This window comes from Cyprinodon variegatus, unplaced genomic scaffold (genome assembly GCF_000732505.1).
Source record: "Cyprinodon variegatus isolate N-32 unplaced genomic scaffold, C_variegatus-1.0 Scaffold389, whole genome shotgun sequence".
In the NCBI taxonomy this organism is placed as follows: domain Eukaryota; kingdom Metazoa; phylum Chordata; class Actinopteri; order Cyprinodontiformes; family Cyprinodontidae; genus Cyprinodon; species Cyprinodon variegatus.
The window spans coordinates 328,798-356,378 of record NW_015150842.1 but is presented as its reverse complement, the minus strand read 5'-3'; the positions used below and the strand labels follow the sequence as shown (position 1 = coordinate 356,378).

Genomic DNA, 27,581 nt, shown 5'->3' with positions numbered 1-27,581 from the left:
TGTCTCTCAGACAGATCCCGGATCAGTTTCTCTGGTTTTTGATGCATAGCATTCAGCTGCAAAAGTTCAGATTTCCCAAATCCGGTGCTTTGGACAACTCTGGAAATGCCTGAAGACTTGCCACTGCCAGTGCTTAAATTATATTGTTGTACCTCTGAATGATTTCTCTCATAGAGTTTGCATGTAAAGGAAACTCTCTGGCGCTCCAGACACTATTGGTGTTAATGCACTAAAAGAGAATAATCACCCGATTCAACTGTGTTAAATAACAGATTTCTTATTAATCTTGGTTGTTTACCCTTCAATAACTTTTGAAAGAAAAAACAAACCTGACAAAACACAACCAGAAAAAGAACAAAAACGTCTACCTTCTACTTCTACTGATAAGAAATCAATTGGGCTTGGCATAAATAATGAATAAACCTTTAGCAACTTATCAGTCAACCAACTGGAGTTCTCAGAACTGTAAGATCTTTTAAAAGAAATCTTCAACCCATTCTGGAAAGTCTCTTTATATTTTCTGACGACCTAACTGGATCTAAAAGGATGGGCGACGAGGAACAATTCAGTATATCCATTTGCATTCCATGAATTTAAAGCTATCCATAATTAATTGTTACAACAGACTTCATTCTATGAATATATATTTTTTTGTAAATACATACTGTATAAATACCGTGCACTGTTTAGCTGTTATCAATTTAAATTAAGTGTTGTTGCACAGATGTTGTCATGCTGTTTATGCTTCAGTGCATTTTATCTAAATAACGTATGGAAGGTCCTGTAGCGCTAGCCTCGTCTAACCAAAACAACAATCTATACCAAACTTTTTCAACTTGAACCAGAAGGTGTTGAAATCACAAGAGATAATGAAGATGAAGAGGAATAAACTGACTAAGATGGGATATTTGGTTCTAGAGGCTGATGATTTTGCAGCTAATGTTTGGGGTGCTAACCCAGATGTAGAGCTGTGCTGCAAAGAGCTCAAGTTTCTAACTGAGGCTGTTTGTGGTTGGCTTTGGGATCAAAACATTTTTTTCAGACATATTAGAATGCGTTAGATGTTTTAAAACAACTGAAAGATGCTTCGCTATCACTGTACACATACATTCATTCCAAGATAATTTTCATTTAGTCATAGCTTCTGCTAATTGAGTTATCTCTAGCTGGTATGGACAACGATAGCTCATGAGGCAATGACATTTGTTTTTTCAACAGAAATCTCATGTATAACTGCCCATGAAAACTTTAACCCAACAACGCAGTGTGGCTTTGTCTAAATTTACATCAAAAACAACTTGGGTAATGTTAGCATCTGTGTTTATTCTGTTGGTTCCAGTCCAGTAAGACCAAACTGCATCATCAACCCAGCATGCCATGAAAAAATGGCAATCTCCATAGGTGAAAATTACTTTGGAGTAATTACTTATTACTCATAGGTAATTATGAGTTTTTATATGTTACAATTTGTTATTTCTAAGTTAATAAGAAAATTACAACATAATTAGGCCAACATTTTCAGGTAATTGTGGATCCCTTTAAATCCTAATGAGGTTTGTAATACCACTCTGGTCATTGCTGTAATAAACCTTAAAATAAGCCTTAAAATTTCAGGAAACTACAAGATGTTTGGCCTTAGGAAAAACCTTTTTGCTCTGCATGGGGTGAGATTAAGTCTAACTGAGCTGAAAATGTATTTAGCTACTTGGGTTATGGAACTCTTCCTTATTTATCCCATTGTTTATGCCTAGTATTTTTGCAGAAATATTAAGGCTGTGAGGTTTATTTAAATGCAGAAAAAGACAAGTTATAGACAGAAACAAAGGACTTAAAATAGCTGTGCTCAGGTTCACAGTTTTAGAGTTTTTGTGAAAATATTTCAGTGAACTAATAATATTTTCTCTGAAGAAGACAATATTGCCATTTTAGGCTTCGGTTTTTATTAAACTCTATAATTTGGACATTTCCTTGAATCAGAATATAAGATCCCCTCAGAGGCTGGTTATGGATTTAAGAAGATTTTTTATTAAATTAAACCTGACCAAACTAAATGTTTCCACTTGACGAGTTCTAAGTAGAGCATACTGGCAGACAAAAACATATTTTTTTAATCTTAAATGCAAAATATTTATATATATTTTTTTTAATTTTTGATATAATCCATGCTCTAAGTGGGTTGCTCCGTCAAATAAAGACATGTTTCAGTCTCTATACTTCAGTTAAAGATTAATCGATTACTAAATTAGTTGACGATTATTTCAATAATCGATTAATCCGATTAATAGTTTCAGCTCTCAATTCATTTACATACCCTCTTACAAACACAAAGGGCACTGAAACATTTAATGAAGTATATAGTCAACTCATACTATGCTCTCATGTGAAAATGCAGCGAATATGATTAAAATGCAGCTGCCACTTACCGCCTTCTTTCACATCTCTTCCATACATGCACACAACACAAAAAAATGCCTCATAAACCATCTAGATTAGAATCTTTTTAAACATAACCTTTAATGTCACATAGCCTCATATGTTACAGACACACCATGTTTCACATGATTACATACACAGATGGGTAATACAACATTACTTGAGAGGCGTATTTTGAGTAGGCCTGTTATGCACCATTAGTTTGATTGCCTGGAACTCGTCACACTTGATGGATTTAGACAATAAAAGTAGTATGGAGCAAAAATTAAATAGCTGTTTTTAATGCTTTACTTTAATGGTTTCGCTTCAATATTGTTCATTTATGACACTTGCGATGTGATTAGATTGTTTCACTTAGACACAGATTCGTAGCGCATGCTGAAAGCTCCACACACAGATTTATCTGTTTGGTTATGCGGACAGACACACACACACACACACATATACACACACTTACTCTGTAAAAGCAGTGGAGTGGAATAATGGACAAGGCAGAGGAATAGTGGGCAGGTTTTATCATTCACACTCTTTTAACCACCAGCCATCTGTTAAATGCTTGTATCATTTTTTTTATTTATGTGTGGGTTTAGCCATATATGTGTATAGATGTACAGCTATGTAAATGGACTGATTATTCATGCAGTTGGTTACTTATAGTTTCAATTACTACTTAAGATGATATGTTTTATTATTCAGTTTCAGACCGACCTAGGTTGGGTATTTGGCTTTGTAATTGATTCAGTGTGTGTCACGGTTGATGGTCCAAAACAATACAGATATATGAGCTGCACAAGTCTCCATTCTACCACTTTGCACTATGATTTTTTCATTTTCATAGATCATGATGACATTTAATATGATACAAAAAGGGTGGAGAAGAGAAATGAGGCGTTGTGGCTCAAAAACAATTGTTTAAAAGCTAGATCAATTATTTTAAAAGACTTTCTTTTATAGAAGGGCCTTGTGTCATAGTTTCGTGTACAATGAGCCTCCTTGCAATATGGATAAAATGGTCATGCAAAAGATGCACACATTAATTTGCTATTTCCTTTACAAGAAGTTGTGTTATTTATGACATATAGACTTTAAAAAAAATAAATCTATGTAAACATCATATTAATGCTGTAGCTAGAGATCTCCCGATCCGATATCAGCCAAAAACTATTATTGGAGTATATTGACTGCTATCTGAATTCTCCTATTTAAGCACGACTGTGGAAGATTTCAGCTTCTGTTTGGAGTTCATGCAACTCATTGGTTGATAATGGCTTTTCATTTCTGTTTTTCTTTATTTTTGTGATACTAATATATCAAACATTTTGATAATATCTTTTTATCAAATTATGTTATCAAAATGTTTGATATATTTGAAATTCACTTTCTGAATAGATTGCCCATAAATATTAAATCTTTGAGGTGTATCTGTTCTCCTTGTGGATTAAATATGTAAGAAAAGTGTGGAAAAAAAACAAACGTCAATCTTAGTTGAGCAACATTTGCAAATGATTTGTTCCAAATTAACAGGAAACAATGACACAAATATACAATAGTGGTGAGATCAGCATTAGAAAACAGGATATATGTTTTTTCTAACCTTAATTTAACACAATGAATACCCCATTAGAATAAATCTGTTTGGATTCAAATAGCTTTAACCATATGGAAAAAAAATGTATCTTGGTCTTTATTTCTTCCAGTTATGGATTGTTTTTCACTTAAAGGTCATCCAGACTTGGCTTATGTATCATTATCTCTCTGTTACATTGAGGAGCTCGCTCATTATGACAGTGTAAAAAGGAGACAACTGTGGGAACTTGCCATAATGAAGCTAAGTGCTTCCTTTTTCTCGTCCTTTCTTTTCAACTTCTTTGTACTGCCTTTCAGGTGTCTTCCATTTTTCCTGATTTTCTGTCTCTTTGCGATTACTTTGTCTTATTTAAAAGTACCTGCCAGTCTGTTAATGCATCTAAGTAATACCTTGCTTTTTATCTTGCCTGTCTTACTTTTTTTTGGCTCCGTGTTCTGAGTCTCCCACCAGCGTTTAGTAATGATTTGGCCTCTCCCTGTTCTGTCACCGCCTTCCTTCCCGTTTGCCATGTGCTGCTTTCCTTCACCCTTTCCCCTAATGAATCCAATCATTTCTGAGTCACACCTTGGAGTGTCAGCATATATGTGTGTGTGGACCATTCATTTGTCAGAAGCACAGACAGATGTGATTCAGCCTTGATACATATGTTGGCCCTTAACCATGAACCTGGGGGGGTTAATTGAGTAATGGCATTTGTGGGACAAAGAGAAGCTTCATGCAGCATAGATGGGACTGAGAGTCAGTGAGAGAGAGATGACAAGAAGAAGAAGAACAGTTAACGGGTTAGAAGGGGATAGATAGGTGCAATCTGAGAGTGAAGGGGACATTTGAGCGAAGAGAGGGGTTAATTGCTAGAGTGAATGAAATGCAAGATGGGGGAAGGGACACAATTAAAGAACTTCAGAAGAGAGGGTAAAAAAAAGACAAATGTGGGGTTAATGGTAACAGTCTGTGAAATGGGCGTGAGGTGGCTGCCTAACAGTGGAATATGGAGCATTGATTTTCAGAGATGGAGAAAGGGTTAAGAGAAACTGAGAGGAAACAACAGGGGGAGTGAGAGGGTTAATGGAGAGTATAATAAAGGGTAAAGCATGTAGTCTTCATGGTCCTTAGTTCTTAATTAAGAAAAACACATCTGCACCTGAGACCCTCCAAGAATATGTAGATGGATGGCACCACATGAAACCGTGTGCATGTGACTAATTTGTGCAATGAAGTCCCCCTCATTATGGATTCATTGTGATGATGACTTATTAAATAAATGCAGAGTGGGTATGTCCTTTAAATGGATAATCTGTAATGATAAAATCTGTGGGGTGCATAGGTGTCCAGGTGCTCTAAGCATAACCTTTTTCTTATGTGTTTCCTGAATGTTTCATATATTGTTAGACCATATATTGATTTATAAAGGTCATTGCCTTATGGTGTGCTGTATGTTACAAGAATATTGTATTTTAAGCATTGTGCCTTAATGCTGTAGATAAATATATTTGGCCAGTTGAAAGAATTCTGACTCCCCAAAGTGTCCACTATACTTATGGTTTTAACTACCAAGATGCCATGTGTCTGTAAGTGGTGCAGATATGGAGTCATTGTAAAGAAGGGAAAGATGCAGGTAAAACATTTGTTTTTCCAACTAAATGGTTTACAGTTATACTTTTTACATATTTTATATGGCTATAATTTTGCATTCTATTGATGACTAAGACTTTCAAAATGAGTCTCAACTCTCAAAAAAGTAAAGAAAAAATAATCCATTGGACTTTGTTTCCATTCCAAGTTTGCAGACGCTTCGCTTCCCATTTAGGAAGATTTTTCAACTCAAAGTGTCAGAAATATCATTTAGTTTGTTTTGTTTTGGCTTAGTCAACATTCAGTCTCAATCCATAACAAAAACCTATTAATATTAATTAAAGCTGAGAAATGTAATTCTAAAACAATATCTTGTTTTAAAGCTGAACATTTATACCAATATGTTATTTTTTAAGTTATTACTTCTTGAATACAACTTTGTCCCAAATCTCAAACAGGCAGAATAAAAACAAAACAAGTGTAATTTAACGGGAACAACGGCTAGGAATTAAGCTTCTTGCATCAGTAATAGTACTGTTATAATGCAATCTGCATTGTCTTTATATAAACAACATAGTCTTATATTTCTTTTAAAATGATTTTGATATTTATAAAACATAGACATATGATAGAGTGGGTGATATAGTCATGATTTTGTCGCAGTGTAAAGATTAGGCACTGATCTAGTAGTATTAAAGTTCCAATGAGCTCTTTTTTAAGGTTATAGACCTTCTATTGCTTTTACTGGCATGTATTTATTTAAAATAAATGAAATTCTAACTCATTTAAATACATGTTTTTTACTGGGACCAGTTGCATTAAATGTCTTTGTATTTTTCTTAATTTTTGTTTGTAACTTTAGTTTAAATGAACATAGAACAACTGTTGTCAACTCCTTAGAAATAGTTTATGAATTATATCATTGTATGTGAGGGTGCTCTCAAATCCAAGTAAAATAAAATATCTACCTTAAAGTATTTCTTATCCCTCTAGAAGGCTTGGTATTTCAGAATGAAGGATCAGATTGGATTTTATTTTCTTGGAACACACCTTTAAATCTCTTGCATTGAGCCCCTGAAGACTTGACAGTCTCATTCAGGTAACAGATTCTAAGGAGAAATGGTGTAATTATGTTCTTGATTTGACGATCAAACACCCCTAGCTTAGATATCTTAGCCCTCTGGTGTTGATCTGTCAGAAGCTCTGCAATTGTTAGAATCTACCTTATAAATGGAAAGCTAATCTGAAACCTCATCTGGGGCTTTTTGTACTGGAGCTTTAGTGGCCTGTAATCTGTATTGAAAAAGATCTTGGCTTATGCGCACATCACGTAATGTCCTGATCGATTCGATTTGAATTACTGTGAATGGATAACATCTGTTTTTAAGGCTAATGTAATCACTGTTTTGGATGGGAGCCTGTCTCTTGAACTCAATCTCAGAGATGTTAGAAGGACCACCTCTTAAGTCAACCTTGTGTGGAAGTAGACCACTTTAGTGTGCTGCATTTGAGCTCTGTGTAAAAAAAAAAAAAGTATTCTGTGTGAATATATGTCGTCATCATGCTTGCACGTACATATACACTGAAGCCCACCAGCAGTTAGTGGAAAGATTTAAATCCATTGACAGAGTAATGTGCAGGGCTGTGAGAGCTTAATAAAGAGTGAACTTGTCCCTGAATGTTTGAGTGATGATAACAGGCTCATTTAATTGCCTAACCCCTATGCACACACACACACTCACTCACACACACACACACACAGATCATCAGCTCTGTGAGTAGGCATCACATAATTTCTGTCATTCACCTTGAGTAGGTGGTGGTAAGACATTCTGATGGAGGGGTGGGAGAAATGTAATCTAGGATTAAGTGTCAGTGTGAGGTATGCATCTGAAGCTAATTAGAGGTCAGAGGTATTTGCACCCACTTTTTCTGAGCTTTCAGAACTTCCACCAAGTTTTCTCTCTAAATGTTGGTCATTTATTCCCAGTCAAAATCTAGAAACATCCATTTTTATATTTAAAAGGAGCATGAAAAACCAAGATCTACGAGTATTACCTTCTAAAAAATACACCAGCTGTTTGTTGATTGCTTCAACCAAAATATTTGCCTGTATACACTGCTGCATAGGGGTGTAAATCAAATCCATCATGGCGATTTGATTCAGTATTGATTTCCTGACCCAACAATTCGATTAATTTCGATACTCAAGAATAAACCACGATTCCATAAATTTTTTTTTTTTAACACCTTACAGGCTAGACAATGTTTCAAATTTGAAATAAATCAATGAAACTTGTAATGTTGTTATGCATTTTTTTTTAGAAACAACAGCAACACACTGCTGTAAGAGTATAACCAGGAAGCGAGGTAGGAGGGCAAAATAGGTTTAGCGCCACCGCAGTACGGGAGGGAGAATTACGTCCAGGAACAAATGGATAAAAATGGACCAGAGGAAAAAAAAAGCATGAATCGATACTCTTGCGGACGTATCGATGCATCAGATCGTCGGCTGTTGGATTGATGCGTCGATACAAAACGATTATTATTTACACTCTACTGCTGCACATATAAAAGATGAACCAACAGATGAACCATCAAATCATCAGTTTTTTCATACATACTCAATAGTTGATAGAATCTTGCTCTCCTCTTCAAATCAGTCCATCCAACAGCAGTGGTTTTAATTTTTCCTCCTTAGCTATGTTTCAACATTACTGCTAGAAAACCATGTTCTATTACCAATGACCAGGTGTCTGTCTTCCAGTTTGTCACACTTTATTCTTTTAAGGCTGCTATTTTTTGCAGTCTGCATTTCTAGCAGGTCTTACAGAATGCACATGGAAACCCCAAACAATGGCCAGAATCTCACTTACCTTTTTTATATGTAGATTTCCCCTTATCGTGCAAGCAAGATGAATGTTGTCAGATTTGTGAATTAACAAACTCCTTAAAATGCATCTTGCCAGAAGGCAATAGATACATTGGCGCCAAATGCAGATATGTTCCAAACCATTGACATGTATGATGCCAACCAGAAGCGGAAGACTGAGGCAAAACGAACAAGACTGCGCAGGTGGACGTACCTGTGGAGTCTGCTATACAGTTTTAGCTGGAATACCCTCTATTTCCTTTTTGCAAAATGAACATAAGGATGTGATTTATGCCTTTATGAATGTACAGATGTTTGTTTGTTCCTCATAACTTGATTTGGTAATAGTTTGATTTATCAGTTAACTTCAATAATTGTGAAACAAATCAAAAAAGGTGATCAGTGAATGCTGCTGCTGCGATTGGCTAAAAGCGAACCTGGCACCCAGGTGCCACTTGGTGATTAACCCAATCTGCTTGAAGAATTTTATCCAAAGTCCTCCACTTCTACGAATGCTTTCAACTAGAGGCTTCAAAATGGATGCTGTGTAGGACCAGAATTAAACTACACATATCAATCTGGCTTGTGCCAGGTTACATTTCAGTAAACCATTTATTCACATTTATGCTCTCTCCTCTACTACGCCTGGCATTAAAAGTCTCCTGACTTGAAAAAGAGCTATATAAGTTTTTGTCTTTTATTTTTCTTTGTTCTTAAACCCTTGGCAGCAATACAGTTTCAGTTCTTTTTTTATGTAGGCTATTTGGGATCAGAGCAAGACTGGCTTTTTTTATTTTAATTGTTAGTCATGCTTGTGAGGTTTAAATAGCTTTGAAAGTTTACTTTGATTTTCAATTCTATTTTAGTTTTAATGTATTTGTTTTGTTTGCTAGCTGGTTTAGTTTTTATTTTTGAAATTGCTTGCTTTCAGTTTAGGTTTTACTAGTTTCAGTCATCCTAGCGAAAACAGCAAAAACAGCAACCGGATGATTAAAATTACATTGATTTGAACTCTTTTTACAGTTTCGGGTAGTTTTCCTTTTTTTTGTGCAAGGTCTAGTATTTATATTTATTTCAGCTAACTGAATTATTATTTTTTTTTTCAGCTTCATTATTGCAAAGCTTTTAGTTAACAATAATAGCAATGCTTGCTAGCCTGCCAGTTGTACTAAACACTTTACATTTTCTGAATATAGGATTATCAGCACATTTATGATGTTCAAGGCTTGTTATACTGTTTTCATAACTTGTTGTTTTAAACATATTGGTAACCCCTATACTGTCTGCTGTGTGCCTTGTTCTTCATTATGCTTTTTTTTTAACTAATGTTTTCTGGAAAAAAAATCCGACATCTTTACAGAACAGCTGTCAATACTGATAAAAAAAAATAAATAAGAAAAATCCCATTGGTGGAGTCTCTTTAATAATTGACTCCTGGAGGCTATTACCTGCATGGGATTTTATTTTTGGGTTTAAGTGAAGTGCATTGTCAGTTTTTTCTCTGCAAAATTTTTGAGGACTATTAAGTTTTACTCCAGCCAACAAAAAGAAGAACAAAGGTATTTGTGACTCATAATTAAACACCCCCCAAAAAACCAAGTTGTGTTTGTATTAGCTCTGTACGGAAGCCAAGAGTGGTCGTGTCCCTCCGATACTTTTTCACGATGGTTTTCTTATTATCTACAGATAACGAAAGCTGTTTTCTCATGATAATGTGATGTTTGGTGTGCGTTAAAGTGGATTACATCATTCAATAACACAACAGTGGGAGAGGATTAATAAGTATGAGTCATGTCAGCCTATGTGCAATTCCGTAAATAATCCTGTGTTTAACTTTTATGTAACAAGACAACGTTGTTGGTTTGAGGAATTTGTTTCCACTCCTGATTCATAAGCAATTAGACCTGTGCCTTTGGCGCCTTAGCACTGAGTGTTTTCTTGACGGCCATGGTGTTACGCCTGTAACAGGTATAAGATGCATTAACCCCCAAAAGGAGTCCAAATTAAAGATTTTCAGTAAAAAAAAAACTGTCAGATTTGTTTTTACTGTATTTCATGCAATCCAATCATTCACCACGACCTGATTGGGAGTGAAAAACGAATAGGAAACAAAAAGACTGATTATTTGCGAGCATGCAGTACCGCAACTGCACAACTACGGGCACCGCAGGCCGGGAATCCAGGGCTGTTGGCCAGCCTGATTCATTTCTCATACAGGTTAATCATCTCGTTATCTCAAGAAATCAATAACTGTTTTCTTGTGATAATGAGATGGTTAACTTGTTTTCTCAAGAAAACAATGAATGGTTTAACCGTGATAACGACATAGTTATGTCATTATCTCAAGAAGGCAAAGGGAGGAAAAAAAAGTCGAGTATGACCGCTCTCGGCTTCCGTAGCTCAGAATATCTGAGATTAGTTTCTTTTTTATTGTGTTTCTGTTTTCATTTCCAGTAACACATGTGTAATGGGGTCTCATTTAGATTTTGTAATATCAGCTGACAGCTGTCACTACTTAAGCTTTTCACTCAGTTATCCTCAGATAGCATCAATCTAAGCACTTTGTGGTTATAGGAGTGTGAGGTGATGATGGCATAAACGTGAGACCGTGATGTGTGGGTAACCTGTAATCGGTCAAATCTGACAGGCAGCAAATCCGACTTAAAAAGGCACTTGGACATTCATTGATATATGGAGAGACAGTTGAAAGTGATAAGATTTTGGAAAGAAAGGAGAGCCAGACGGAATCAAGGAAACGATATCTGGATGAATAAGGTAGTGAGGAATTAGGTGTCTTAGATGAAATGGTCAACTGACCTGAACTCCGATGGTTCAGAAAGCTTTTAAACATAGCCTCCTGGTCTCGATAAATCAACAACGTTTGAAGCAATTGTGCAGAAAAGCAGTGCCTCCACCCTCCACTGCATAGGGTTATTTTTATTATGTATGACCTCAGTCAACAAACGTCTTTGTTATTTAGGAGGCTCCTCTCATGTCCATTCCACATTGAATGGTGGGTAGGGAATGTTTACTGTTACTTATAAATTTAAATGTGAGCAATTAAATATTTATGTTAGGGGATGAAAAATATAGAACCTGATAAGGTTTTATTGCCATACAGTATTTTACACATATAAGTGGAATAAGTACATTGCTTTTGATATTAAAACACTTCTTTTTTTTTATAATAATAATTTAAATGTATCAACCTTACATTAGAGAAATTTACCTTTGCATTGACCCTATCCCCTTGGGGAGCAGTGGGCTGCCATTGTGTGGCACCCAGGGAGCAGTGTGGGGTTAAGGGTCTTGCTCAGGGACCCAGAGTTGAGGTTGTGAGGATCCAACCGGGTTTTTGCAACCTTCTCAGAACACAAGCCCACCTCTCTAACCAGTAGACCAACACTTCCCACTAAATGTTTTATCTTCTCTTTCTTTGAATAGATTTACTTATATCATTTTTTATTTTTTAAATTTTTCAATATTAATGAACTACTGTGGGTAAAGATACATTTATTTAGAGACTTTTTACCGATCCTTACTGAGGGCAAATATGTTTATAGGCCACTGCATATTTATGCAGATCACCCAGTTTAAGCTGTTTTTTTTTTTTTTTTTTACTTTTTAGTCTTCATATAAAGGCAGTCAAAATGTGTGATTTTGTGTGGGATGCATAAGGGCCTATTTTGCTCCTTATATTCAGTTTTTTTTCCTCTGCTGTTTTCTCTTGCTGCAGGCTCTCTTGGTGATAAGTGCTGTCATCGAGTCTGATAGTTGTAGATCTCTGAGAATATGGACCAAATATGTCCATCTGTGCTACTGTGTCTCCGTAATGCTCTTCCATATGGTCAAGTACGGTCTACTCAGAGGCTCATAGAGATGGGATTGGACAGTTGGACAAATATTCACCAACATAAATGCATGCTCTATGTGTGGACACGTATTCCTGCAATCACGAATACAGAAAATAACACATTTATAATACTGAGTGGGCATAGAATTGACCGAGTTCAGTCGTGGGTGAGACTCTGGCTTTCTGAATGAGTACTAATCTATTGTTTGCCAGTTTATGTGATCTGTCTGGAAGAAGTTTAATGGTGGTCTCTGTCAGCACGCTCCCATTGCTTTATGTCAATGTTTTTCACTCTTCACACCGTTTCTGTTGCTCATTCATCTTTTTCTTCCTGTCTGTTTTGTCTGGATTTCTCTCGAGAAAGTAAAGGTTGACCGGAGATCAATAAACGGTGAGCGAACACAGTCAGACAAAGCTATGCAGACATGCTCGGATGCAGACTCGAAATTGCTGAGCAGGTGAATTTTATTCATTCATATTCTCAATATAGGGACGATGCCATCCTAATTATCGATCGCAGAAATGAACAATCGATTTTAGTGATCCTCAGATGGCTTCTGTGTCTGTGTAGAAATGTTTGTCCATGTCCTCCATTGTGGCTATTTTATAAAGACTTTAATTGTTGTGGCATCCGGGGGACTTTAAATGTTATCTTCCAGTAAGTAATCAAATATAAATCTAAAGTTTAACATTGATTAACTCAATTTGTTTTTATTTAAACCGTATGTGATACTGTGTCAGATTAAATAGAATATTGAGAGAGTGAGAGTGGGTGTATCAGATTCATGTCCGAATCAATAGCCTTTTTGTTGCTTCGTGGGTTTATTTAACAGAGCAAAGTGCTTTAACACGGTGATTCACATTAGTTGTTCTGTCTGTACTGCAACTTTGTCAGGAGTGCTTGAATCATTTTTAATGTATTTCAAAATTATGTGGAAAAAAGAAAGTGAACTATGCAAAAATGATCTATTTTCAAACTTAATCTAGAGGTTAGATCCTTAATCCTGAAGTTAGATCTGTCAATCTACCCTTTTCTTTGCCCCTTTGTTCATCTGCCTATTCATTCATTCCTAAATAATTGACAAAAAGGGAGAAGTTGGAAGTCTGCATCTTTTATATTTAGGATTTGTAGGACCTCTGGGAGACAAGCGGTTGACCAGAGAAGCTGCTGAGTAGTTTAGAGATGTCGAATGGAGATACTGGGAAAAACAGTAGCAGGGGGTGAAAAAGAAGCCAAAGGAAGAAAGATAATGGTTTGAAGAAGGCAACCGGAGATTAAAAAGAAAAGGCAAAAATGGAAATGATAGGAAGCAACACGGAGCCAGAGGGGAAAAAAACATGGCTAAGCAGGAATATCTGCTGATTAAACACAAAGAGAGCATCTTATAGCCTAATGTAGAAGAGCTCACCTGCCTCAGGGCTCATTCATATTCTCTTTGTGATCTGCAGTACATTTTATGGGCAAAAGACGAGAAGTGTGGAGAGCATTAAAAGTATTATTTCTCAAATTAACTTTAGAGAGTTGCATGCTTCAAACAGCCTCAGATTTTCACATCATAACTTTTGCAATGGATACGCAGCAGTCTTATCAGTGGCTAAGAGGACCTTCCTCAACGTTAGCGTGACATTAAAAGGCCTGAGAGAAAAGACTTGTTGAGCCTCATTTTATTTACAAAAGGAAGATAGTTTAATATCTTGCATTATCAACTTTCATATTTGTTAAGTGGGGTTGATACGCACGTTATATTTTAGAAAATCATTAAAGTTTTTCATTAAAAAGGAAAAAAAAGGCTGATATTGTCTAATAGAAAACAGAGAGGTGACCTATGGCTTTAGTGAAATTGGGGGTGCAGTGTCTTTGTTATGCGTTTAAGATGCAGTTTCTGTTGTGTTGTGCTAGGTGGTGCTGTCAGCCTATCCTGCATCACATGTGTGTCTCAGTGTGTGTGTTCCTCTGTGATCAGACTTGATTTCTCTCTTATGAGGAATGGTTGCATCAGGGTAAAAACCTCTGTGGTGTTGGACCCTAAATAAGCATTTGTTATGTTCCTCTTGTTATATTCAGATTAACAGAATTTATTTATAGCCCTTGTTTTATTTTTCATGATTAGTAACAAGAACAGCTGATATTGCACAGATGGCAGCAAATTAACATATTTGAAAGAAGAAGTTATAATTTGGGGTTTTTCTGTTTTTCTCTGATTCTTAAACTTAAATTAATCTGTGAAAGTTCAACCCTTTGCTCACACAGCTTTAATATCCCTGCCTCTTCGGCCAAGGGTTGTCATGTGCAGCCGTGATGTTAAATCTATGGTGATGAAGTGGTCACTGCCAAGGATATTGCTGACTTTCTAAGATGCCAAAGCATTCAAGCACACACATACACAGACACCCTCTTGAATGCCATAGATTTTTTTACGGTAAGTGGTCCTGAGTGGAAATCAAAGGTCAGCGGTGTACAGATAGCTTAAGCATATTTAATTAAAGGTTGTTTAGTCGGTGTGGGTTCGTGTGTACGTGTGAGAGAGCGATTATGCGCTGCCTTTGAGCTCAGTGAATGGATCCGTTTGTAGCATTTTATTGATCCACACTCAACTAATCAATCAAACCATAATCGACCTGAATATAAAACATTTCATGGGAAAAAAGATGGTAATGTAAGCGTGTGTATTTGAATCCCTAACTGGTACCAGTTTATTTACAACCTTATACTCCTCTCTGGTTTAGATTTAACAATAGACACCAATGCCCTCGATACATATGTGGATAAAGGAGATGGCGTCTTGTATTATGTTGGGAAGGCTGACTTGCTGTAAATAACCAGGGGGAAGGCTGGAGAGTTTCATACTGTATGGAATTCATTTATAGAGTTTTTAAACGTCAAAGTGGTCAAACAACTCAAAACAGCTGCATTATTATGTGTTAGTTTGTGTTTTATTAAGTTTTATTTAATTTGTTAAGTGTGTGAAGTATGTGAATGTTTTGTGGAAATAGCGACTTTAGTAGTAAAAAAATAAGTATATATATATATATATATATATATATATATATATATAACAAACTAACTGTTTTTGACTATTTAAAAAAAAGCTTAAAGAAGCTAAAGGGAAGACAATACAAATTTTTGAAATAGGTTCTCACAAAGCGAATATTTATATTTTTTTTTTGGTTTCCCTGTTTTGCCAATATGGATCTTTGATTAGATGTCTGTGCTGCCATAAGGTTCAGCTTGATAATTTTATATGACACTTTATTGAAAATTATTTAGGGAGTAAAATCTTATACAACATATACGAAGACGGACAGGGAGGTGGAAAAAAAGATGGTATAAGAACTAAGGGCAGAGAGAAAGAGATAGAGACAGGAAAGAGTGCATGAAAAAAGATATACAACAAAACAGCAAAAATAGACAAGACAAAAGATATACGGTAACTCCTAGAAGTCTGCTTCCACACCTGTATGAGATGAGAGGAACAGAAAACAGGGAACATAACATCACCAAAAAGAAGACAACAGACAACCAAAGCAAATATTAAAAAAAGCTTCAAGTACAGTGAGTATCCCTTAGAAATACATGTTTGTGGAAGGCAAAACCTATGCTAATTACACAGTATTATTCAGTGTGGTATATATATCTTAGTTATATGTAGCTTAGTATTTAGCATTAGTGTGTATCTCTGAAAACGTGGGCCAACATCCATGTATGGACGTGCTCGTGTATAAAAGATTTACAAAGCTTTTTCAGAAAGAAAATATGCTTAATAGCAGGTGTGGGTGGCCTCAGACTCACCCTACAGGGTCCAGATATCCAGTGGCCACCCAGATCACTGGGACACTGGAGACATAAGGATGGTCACACCCACAAGAGAAGGACCGATGAGAGGACCCGGAGCCCAAACCCCAAGAAGCCCAGTTCCTTAGCAGCGATGGGTATGATCTTTAACCATCAGAAATGAAAATGGAATAGAAACACTACAGAAATTCATTTCAAGTGTGACAAAAAGGAGTAGACAGAAGACACAAGACTAAATACATGAAAAGGACAAACTTGAAAAGGTAAGCTTTCCAACAGAAGAGGAAAAAGGACATCTTAGGAAAACTAATGTAAAGTTGTTTTAAAAAAAAGACATTCAGTAAAAAAAAATTAAAAGAGAGAAAAAGTATTAGCATTGATCAAAAGTGTTAAAAATGTCATTAACACATATTTAATGGATTAGGAACATGCAAATCATTCTGGATCAGATCTAGCTTGGCCAGTCAGACTGGCTTTCACGGGGGAATAAGTCAGTCGGGTTAGGCTCAACACGCTCTTGTCTAAAACCAACTGAGCCAATCACAGTGTGGGAGGAGGGCTCACAATAAGAAAACAGTTTTCTATAATCATACAGTAACTGTCACTATTGCAGCTGCAGTGGAGCTGTGTTTTGGTTGTTGTTCATTACGTCCCAAAAGAACTGTATATATCTAGAATTACAACGCCTTTGTGTCACATCTGCAGTTACCTGATGGTTGCTGCTAACTTTGTTAGTTATCAGGATCTGCCTACAGCTTTCATAATTGACATGCTGTGTAAACAGCATAGATCAGATCAAGGACTACTGACGCAAGTAGCAGGTTAAAAAACATTTAGGTTGGTAGCAGCAATGATTATAAAGTCTAGAAGCAGCTTGGAGGAGGGATCTGCACAAACGCTACTTTGTGGCTCTAGGACGCAAAAGTTGTTAAATAAGCTCTCGAGCTCTAGATTTTCATAACTTTACGGTGCTGTAACTGTTCTTACTGTCCTTCTTTTCCCAATCATTATTCAACACTTTCTTAGTAGTACCCCCTATTTGCCTTGAAACACACAAATAGCATGTCTGATAGCCCCCCCTGAGTTGATAGAAGCATTTCTGCATTAACTTGTCAGTAGCATGATTAAAGTAAAGCTTGTGATTTGTCAGAAGGCTGAAACTGGAAAAAAAGGAGGAAAATAATAACAGAATTTCAGAGCTCTTCATCTTTAGTCAGCACTGGTGTTGACAGATTTGCTGAGAGTGCAGTCACATTTTCTTTAAAATGACTTATGGTTACAAATGCTACTGAAAATAAAATTGATACCACAACACCATTGTATACTCTGTCAGCCTATGTCTGTTCTAACAAATACTTTTCTTTTCTGTCATCTTTGTGAATGCTCACCCAGCAGCACAAGTGATTGTTTTCTCTTATTGTGATCTACCTCAGTTAGGGGCGGTGTTACTTTAAAGCTCTTCTCCCCTTGAAGAGGTTAAGGTTAGAGAAAAGCCTAACATATCCCTTTTGTGAGGTAACACCATCAAATGCACTGTGACATTATCTGCAACCCTCACGGATGATGTCACACTACTTTATCACCTGGTAATGAAAGTGTGAGCTTTCAGGCAGACATAGGTCCATTAGTTGTTGGTCAGATGAGCGCATTTGATCTAGCTTTCATATATCCCAGTGACCCGAGCCAGTTTATGAGCGCATTACAGATAAATCTACTTTTATTGTACAAGAAGAGCATTACATTCACTGTATGTTTTAGCTTAAAACCGTAAGATAAGCTACTATAAAGATCTTCAAAGTTCTTTTTTTTTTTTTTTCCAATGTGCTGTATTTTAGAGAGATAGAACGGACAGCATGTCACTTTTGATTTTGGAGAAAATGGGCACATCGTCGCTCCAGCTCTTGACACAGTGACACTCAGACAATCTTTTTTACTTTTAGGCTAGTGTTTTTTGCTCTTAGTGTCTGACATTGCAGAGGGGTTTACAGTACAGCCTATCTTTCACTCTCCCTCGTTATTGTCATTATAATTCTCTCTCTCCTTGTCCCTCACGCCTTCTTTTATCATTTCTTTCTCTTTTCTCGCTTTGACTTTTTTGCGGTGTTACCTTTTTGTCTGTCAGAATAATCTTCCTCCCATGCTGAAGTTGCATTGTCACTTTGTGTGGCAGGTCTTTGAATCCTGTGCAGCTGTAACAAAGGCAGAGCTCTGCCCCATCTCATCTGATTGTCTACCCTTTCTTATCATCACTGCCTTATTACAGACTTGATAGTGAGCTTTTAGATTTTCCTGCACATTTCTCATACATTTATTCTTTTATGTGATCTACAACAGAAGTCCCCTTCCGTTCTTTAATGCCATTTATAAAATATATATTCATTTAACTGGTTAAAAATGTTATTTTTATAAAGTAAATCCCTTATTATCCACTGGAATATCCCTTTTGTGGTTTATCTTTGCACATCTAAAAAAATTTTTTTTTCCTTTTATCTAATTATTATTTAGAAAGTAGCTCATTCTCAGCCAGGTTGGATTTTGCCGCATTTTCTTAAGTGAATTTAAGTTTGGTTTGTTTTAACACCGGAACATTATTTGCTTTCCTCAAATCCATTGTAGCTCTCTGGCTGTTCAGGGGGATTTTCCAGTCTAAAGAGGAGACCTCCACCAGTCCAGTATTTTGCAAACTCTTAACAGGTTCCCTTCAGTATTGGTCAGTATTCTGTAAAAATCTTGCTGTTCAATTATTTATCGATTAATCAAAAATGTAATGGACAAATTAATTGATCAGCAAAACAATAATTTTTGTAGCCCTGCTATCAAGCCCTCAGGAAACCGCTTTGTTTATACTAAAACAAAAGAAGCACACTCTGTTTATTAATTAGGTAACTTCACTTAGCACTATCTTAATAATGGGGATGAATTACATATATAAACAACACTTTAACATTTGAATGTGTAAAAATAATTTATGTCTAGTATTTGAGCTTGTTAATAACTATATTCTGTTTATAAATTAATAGTCTTCCTGTGTGACCCTTTTTTGTTCTGCTTTTTAATGCCTATTCCTCTGAAAAAGAGTAAAACTTCACAGCTTTCACTGAAGTCTTAAAAGGGAGGATGGGGTTAACTCATCCTTATCAATAGAAATCATTTTAGTTGCTTAACAGAAGAAAGAGTTCATGTTCCAATACTGTCTCTGACAGACGTTTGTGAATGAAGCAAGAAAAGAGCAGGGAGGGAATAAAATCGAGTATTTACAAAAGAAAAACTGGTTTTCGAGATTGAAAGGTGATCTGTAAGAAATGTGGGTTTAAAGAAAGAAAAAAGGCTCAGAAAGTCAGAGGCGGTCTGTTATAAAAGGAGACATGGAAGAGCACAATGCGATGAATCTGTGTTAGACAGATGGAAGTGGGGTGGGTGACAGAACATGGATGTGTGAGAATCTGAGAGAATAACTGGTGAGATATGGATGAGAACATGGCAGGAAAGGTGCGAGATTGTGTAACTCGATACTATTCTACTCTGTGCCTCATGAGGCTGTGCTGAACTGAAAGGACGCATATAGTGACTTAATCAATACAAGTTGAAGATTGTAGAAGCTGAGGATGATTGGAGCCCAAAAACCAGAGACAGCATCAATGTGAAACAATATTTCCAAACATCTTGGTGCAGCCAGAAACCTCTCTCTTTATCCTTGGTGACTACATGGCTGGGCAGCATACACAAATGTGGCTTTACGAGCGCACACATGCCCAGACAGTTCTATTCAGCAATTGTATGGAGGCCCCTCGAACATTGTGGTGACAACCGCTGCAAAGTCGGGCTTAATAGAAACTCACTGCAGTCCTCAATAGAAAGGGAATCCCTATATAACACAGTAAAGAGCCTGCAGGTTCAAAACATGCTAAGCAGACATCATTTGAGCGAGTAGCTAGTGAGGACCAGGTGGACAACTTTATCACAACAATGCTGGGCTCCTTAGATGTCCTCTATAGCGTCCTCATCCAGAAGGTAACACTGAAGATGTGTGGACACTCACCTTCTTAACCATTTTTATGCTCTTTAGAATCAGAAGGCTTTTTAATTTACGTCAGGGTTAAAGGTATAGAAATAGCTGAAGTGTTTGACTATAGATGAAAATATCTTATTCTGGGAGCATGTTTTCCATGAACTCATGTTCCCACTGGTTTTAAATTCAGAGTTGTGATGTAGGAAGTGTTTAGACAGCATATATGAAAATAGAGTTGTGAGCTATTTTGTGAGAGATTCATGGTAAGGCTGTCTTATAATGAAATAAAATGCTGTTTTATGTATGTTTTTACAGCTGATGGCGGTATACGAGGAGCAGGAAGCCCAGCAGAGGGGTGTGACTGACTCGAGTCTGACCCCGAGCCCTGACCTGCACCAGGCGGAGCCCTCTGTTTTCCAACCAGTCACAGGAGGAGAGATTGAAGTCAATTCTTCAGCCCTCAAATCTAGTAAGTTTGTCTCTAGTTTTCGATATTTATGTTTGTGTTGTCTTGTTATGTGTTTTTTTTATTGCAAGTATATTAAACAAATAAAGTGTCTAGGATAGTTATCCTGCGATGGACTGGCGACCTGTCCAGGGTGTACCCCGCCTCTCGCCCATTGACTGCTGGAGATAGGCACCAGCACCCCTCGCGACCCCACTCGGGACAAGCGTGTCATATAATATATGGATGGATTGATAGTTATCAACATTTCATTGCTTCTGGTCTAGCTTTTCAAGAGATCGGAGTCTACCATTCGTTATATCTCAACATTAAGAGTAAATGTTGTTATGCCAACTTCTTGCAGCTAAAGGCAGAAATTTCCTAAATCTTGTATTAAAGGAGTTTTATAAACATCGTAGAAACTAATTATCATAAGTCTGTACAGCCATCTGTTTAGGGCACTCTTGGAAGTTTTTTAATTCTTTCACTGATTTATATTGATCTCAAAAGTCTACTCTATCATTCCAAATTAGGTAATATGTCATGAAATTGGTTTTGGCCATACCTTCCAGCACTATTTGCAATCAGATGAGATGGTATTGAAAAAAAGAAAATCCAATTGTAAAAAAATGCCATAGATATTTTTAAGTAAGAAAAAAAAACTATAAAATGTTAAAAAAATAAGGGTAAAACAAAAATATAACAATAAATCTTTTTTATTTAGGAGTAATAAAAAAAAACCTTAGAATATAAATTCTTGTGATCTCATATGTTAATCCTTTCTTAATCACTTTTTTTTAAGAACAACCATGTGATTTTTCTGTCATGTTCCTCTGATCATGGGTGCTTCCTGCACTTCTTCAAAATGAATGGAAATATGCTGCTAATTTGAATTCAAACAGTTCCATTGTTTTCAACTCATACTGTAGGTCCATTTGACTGATTATGTTAATGCAAAATAAAACAACAAAAGCTTTTGTAAAATTTGTTCAACTATCTTGAGTTTGTTTTGCCTTTATTTAGGATATGAATACAGCAAAAAATGCAAATATTTTAGCTGCTAGGTTAGTTTTAGAGCCTTTTTCCTATACAGTGTAATACTGTTAAACTGTGATTTCCAAGGCAGCCAAAGGTCAAGATTTGATGGGTGGGACAGTAATGAAGGCAAGATAGCAGAGGCCAGGAGGTTGGAAGCAGTGGCATTGAAATGCGGGCCAAAGAGAGTTAGACGAGGATAGGAAGACAGGAAGTGCGTGTGTTCTGTCAGGCGTTAGACCAAAAACTGGTGTTTATGTCTGCTCTGTGTTACCTGGACCAGACCTTTCTGCATGACCTTTATTCTCTCACTCCGTCTGTCTCTCTACTGTTTTCTCCATCTCTTTTTTCATAGTTCTCTGTCCTATTTCAAGTCAAGCGCTTGTTCACTGGTGTTACTGTATATGTGCTTGTGAGAGTGCTGGAAAGTGTCACTCTGATGTGGACAAATGTAACTTTAGTTTAATAGAGGAAACCACATTTATCAGGGACTGTGTGTCCTTACAGCCAGCCAAAGCAGATTATTTCACCTCATTATTATTATAAAGTTACTTTTTATCTATGTTGATAAATAATTATTTTCCTTTAGTTTAGATTAAAGATCTGCTGTTTATGGAAAAAGACTGAATGGTCACATTTATATGAGCCTTAATGTTTTTAAACTGAATAAGGGTTTAATGTTTAATACTGATGACAACCTTCCTAACTCACAAGAAGGGTTTTGGTTGGATTGTTCAGACGGGAAGTTTAGTCTGTTTCAGTACAATCACCCATCAGCAAAGATGTGGGGTGATATGTATCTGTAACAGAACCCTGGAGTCTGTCACAGTGTTAGTGTAAGGAAGGTCATAGAAAGGCCTCTTAAACTGTCTGTTGTTTGGACTTTCAGTCCCAGTTGGCTCTTTCTTTCCATCTTCAACAGCTTGTTAGATGCTCCTCATAATTTCTCTTTCTGACAGTCAAATATTGTCTTTTCAAATCTCATTATTAATTTTCATCCCCGTCTTACTCTAAATGTTTTACTTCTCACTAAATGTCTGGACATTTACTGCCCAGAACTGTTTTTATTTTTTATTTTATTTAAGGCTTGCAGTTTTTATTTATCTTCCTATTGTCCAAGTTCTCTAAAGTTGTTTTTTTTTTTTTCCTGATTTAGTTGGCAGCTCTAAATGAAGTCTTTAAACAGTAGATGCTGATACATAGCAAATCTGCATCTCTTTTAGGGGAATTAGGGGCAGGAGAATTGAAGAAAGTCATCTTAAAAACAATTCCTGAAACAAATGTTCTCATTTTTGCCTATCATTGTCCATCATGCCATCTTCCTGTAATTGTCTTTCTATGCCGAGATGAATCGATTAAAGGTTTGATGTAATCCATATCCCCCAGTAGTTCTTAGGAGCACCAAGGGTCCATTTGTCACGATCAATATATGACCCTACAAATATCATTTGGTATGTCTTCAGAGTACTTTAACCATATAGAGTCCCCTCCACCCTCACTGCCACCTTTGCCATTCTATTCCCAGTTGAGCTATAGGCGAGTACATGACAGTGTTCCTAATGTATACCTATAGATTGATGCTCCCTTTAAGGGGGGGATGGCGGGTTCTCAGAGTGTACCACACGTATCATAATAAAACCCACAGCATATTAAATCTTATTTATTTGCTTAGCTTTCTGCAGTGTTGACTTTCCTCTCATTTTCCCTCTTCCCCCAAGTCCCATCAGCAGCACAAGCAGCAGCGTGGTGTGTTCCATTTATCAGTTTATGGTAAATGATGATTTTATGCAGAGGGCCGATGAGATGTGAAGAAAAGAGCCATTATCATCTGTTACCTACTTGCGCACACAAATCTACAAATCAGCCACTTATTGGCCATTTGGAGGCATGAACAACAGTGTGTTTGCCGATGGGATGTGAGGAGATAATACATTAACTTCTCACACTTCCCGCAAATTGTCACCTCTGCAGAATCAGCTGTCAGAACATTCAGTGTGAGACTGTGGGAGCAGTATGTTACTTATACATCAGGACATACATATACAAATTTAGAAGCCTGTTAGGTTGATCTAACTGCTGTAGTTAGAAAGAGGTTAAGAAAGGAAAAAAAATTGTCTATACTTTCTTTTTTTTGAACTCGTGGAACATTCCTCTAAATAATTCAGTAATTACCAAGTAAAATATGTTAGATGTTCTATAATATACTTTTTTTCTATTTACTTTCTATGTACCTAGTTTAATAAAGTAACTTTTAATATATAAGTTTTGCCCTGAAATACAAACAAATAATTTGCCTCGCAATTTTTTGCTTTTGTTTTTCAGACACACCCCTTCTGGTGAGGAGTAGCAGTGACTCAGCCCTCAGCCCGCAATCAACAGATACCGAGCCCTCCTACAGCGAGGATAGCAGCACCATGGTAAGATGGTGAAGCTGTTGTAATAAAACGGAAAATATCAATGAACATAAAACTCTCTACATGCTTCACATTAAATTAGAATTGTTCATAAATAAGAAACCCTGCAGCCATGTTGAGGAGTCTAATTAACTCAAACAAATGTTCAATTATTTGCATATGAATGCACAAAAATAGGCGATAAATGTTTTGTTTGGTATATAATGCATAATAAAATCGGCTACAAGAAGGAGTCGTTTTACATAACATGACACTAAATAGCTTCAATGGCTCCAATAAAGCCTTAGTACTTCCAACAATCACAGATCTAAAAAGTCAACCATTTTTCCTAAAGCTTCTGAGATGATCTTTGATATTTACCTTTACGCATTTATGCAGAATGCTTTTTTTTTTCTTTTATTACCATGTAGTAGTTCTGACAGTTGTTTAAAGGATTAGGTGTGTTTTTCAAAATGAATTTTCTTGAAGTTCTTATCACAGCACTAGCTCCCTCGCCTGTCATAAATGGATGTGGTTTGCAGCCTTTTTCTAGCAATTAGAAAATATTCTTTGTGTGATAGTAATTTAATATTTAGTCAGAGGTTGAGTGTTTTCAGTTTATTTTAACCATATAAACCAACAAACAGGCTCCCCAAACCACACTGCTCAAAAAAAGGAACGTGTAAACAACACAATTTAATTTCAATAAAATCTTCTGTGAAAAACGTTCCATTTAGGATGTAATATTGATTGACAATCGAGTTCACATGCTCTTGTGCAAATGGAGTAGACAACAGGTGGAATGATGATTAGACACCTAATGAAGGAGTGGTTCTGCATATAGGGACCACAGAACACCTGCCTGTGCTTTCTGGCTGATGTTTTGGTCACTTTTGAATGTTAGTGGTACTGTGACACTAATGGTAGCATGAGAAGGACTCTACAACCCACACAAGTGGCTCAGGTAGGGCATCTCATCTAGGAGGGCACATCAATGTGAGCTGTAGCAGGAAGGTTTGCTGTCTGTCAGCGTAGTGTCCAGATGCTCAAGGCGCTATCAGGAGACTGGCCAGTACACCAGGAGACGTGGAGGAGGCCATAGGAGGGCAACAAACCAGCAAAAAAATCACTACCTCCACCTTTTTGCAAGGGGAAACAGGAGGAGATCCGTCATAGCCCTGCAATACACGACCTCTAATAAGCCACAAATATAGATGTGTCTGCACTAATGGTTAGAAACTGACTCCATGAGGATGGTATGAGGGCCCATCGTTCACAGATGGGGGTCGTGCTCACAACCCAACACTGTTCAGGACGATTGAGATTTGCCAGAGAACACCAGGATTGGCTAATTATCCACCTGGTGCTGTTCACAGAGGAATGCAGGTTCACGCTGAGCACGTTACAAACGTGACAGAGTCTGGTGACACCGTGGAGAGCGATCAGCTGCCTGCAACATCCTTCAGCCTGACCAGTGTGGCAGTGGGTCAGTAATGGTGTCGGATGGCATTTCTTTGGAGGGCTGCACAGTCCTCGCCAAAAGTATTACGGCTGCCATTAGGAACCGAGAGATCCTCAGACTCCTTGTGAGACCATATGCTGGTGGTCAGCAGTTCCTGAACGATGAAGGCAGTGAAGCTTTTGACTGGCCTGCCTGTACCCCAACCTGAATCCGGTTGAGCACATCTGGGACATCTTATCTTGAACCATTCACCAACGTCACGTTGCACCCCAGACTGTCAAGGAGTTCCCAGCTCATCAGGAGCATGCCCATGCGCTGTAAGGGTGATCATACAAGCCTCACCTTGAGCTGTTTTAAGAACATTACATCAAAGTTGCATCAGCCAGTAATTTGGTGTGTGACTACAAATCCAGGCCTCTTCTTGGTTAATATATTTGATTTCCATTGATGTTTTTTAGTATGATTAATTTTTTTTTTTTGTCAGCACATTCAACTTTGTCCAGAATGAAATATGAAAGAATATTTCATTCATTCAGATCTGGGGTGTATTATTTAATTGTGCCCTTTATTTTTGAGCAGTTTATATTCATTCTTTTTAAGGTTCCTTCATACTAGAGTTTTAGTATTATATTTGTCTGTTTTTTCAGTTTTTAGAGACCCTTTTTTTAAAAAATATTGATTTACTTTGATATATAATCATGGTCAGACCGAACTCTCTCCAGTGCTTTTGTAATCTAATACACAGATAGTGATTAAAAATGCTAAGCACATTAAGATTCTCAGGGGGATAAACACTTTGATTTGACCTCTGCCCTTTTACTTTAAAATATTTCACTTCTCACTTGCAAAGTTTTCAGCAGTCCTTTTGTTCAGCTGAGGAAAGTTGTTTTTTTGTTGATCAGCTCCATTGGGTATTTATTTATTTCAGTTTAAATAAAGAAAAAGAAGAAACAACTAATCAAAGTCCTATACTGCCATAGATGAAAGCTCTTTCAGCTGTGCTAAACATTGTTATTGCATTATCAGGTTCTTCTGCAGCCAGAAAAACTTATATCCCCTTAAAACATGTTTTTTTAGTTTGTCACTTTAGTCTCAAATGTTAATGTATGTTGTTTTAATTGATGTGACAGCTAACAAGATTCCATATTATCATGAGAATAAGACCACATTATGTCCAAATATATTACAAATAACTATATGAAAAATGTGAAATTAGTTTGTATTCACTCCCCTTGCTTTCACACTCTTAAATCTATTAAAATCTAAGGAATGTTATTTATCTTGTGTTTGTAATATGATAACTTTTGAAAAATAAATTAACATAAAAAATCCAAACAGCAAGAATACATTCAGTGTAACCTAGCAGCATAGTGTCACTACCATGAAATCATTGGTCCAGCCAAACAACAGGATTTTAATTAAAAAGTGGTAAAAAGAAACAGGTCAGTAGTTTGGCCTTTTTGTGCGTCAGTGGGTATACAGTAAGGGGTTAAAAAGAGGAGGTAAATAATGCTGTTGGTTTCCTGTCCTTTCTTCTTCAGACACATTTTGCCACATCAGTCTCCATTAATGAAGATGAATGACTCTCAAGAGTTACCCCCTCTGACTTTTAAGGCCATCTTTTATTTTCTCAAAGGTCATAGGTCACAGTTGTCTGTTAGCTCAATCTGGTCCCTCCATCCTGCTGCTGATCTCAGTTACATTTCTATGCCAGTGTTTAACAAGATGTCATTCTTTATAATGGCTATGGTATCTTAAAAAAACAAAAACAAATTAAAAGTTCATGTAGGACTTATTTATTTTCATAACGAAGTACAATTTTACCAAAAAAGTTACATTTCTTAGCATGATCTCTAAAAAAACGTTTTTTGTTTAACAGCATTTTACATCACATTCAGATAGTCATTCCTGCTTTAGCTCTCTGTGGAGAGTAGGGAATTATCGTATGGAACAGACTCATAATAAAATTTTTTTACAACTTTGAGATTGAGTTTATTGATCATAAACATGGTCAAATGTGGTGTCTGTGGGGGCTGCACAAACTCTGCTGAATTATGTTGAGAGAAACCGTTTTTTTCTGTTGTAATTTGTTTTCAAGTGCAAAATCTCTCAGAATGTCAGCAGCT

General features: G+C 36.7%; 1 protein-coding gene across 1 annotated transcript in view; it reads left to right on the top strand.

The window, feature by feature from the left end:
* LOC107092654 (partitioning defective 3 homolog B-like) overlaps nt 1–27,581 on the top strand; it is a 128,789-nt gene that overhangs the window by 26,712 nt on the left and 74,496 nt on the right. Inside the window, exons 3-4 of the mRNA XM_015387250.1 lie at nt 20,436–20,589; nt 23,923–24,017. Of these exons, the coding sequence (XP_015242736.1) occupies nt 20,436–20,589; nt 23,923–24,017 (249 nt within the window). The remainder of the gene's footprint in view (nt 1–20,435; nt 20,590–23,922; nt 24,018–27,581) is intronic.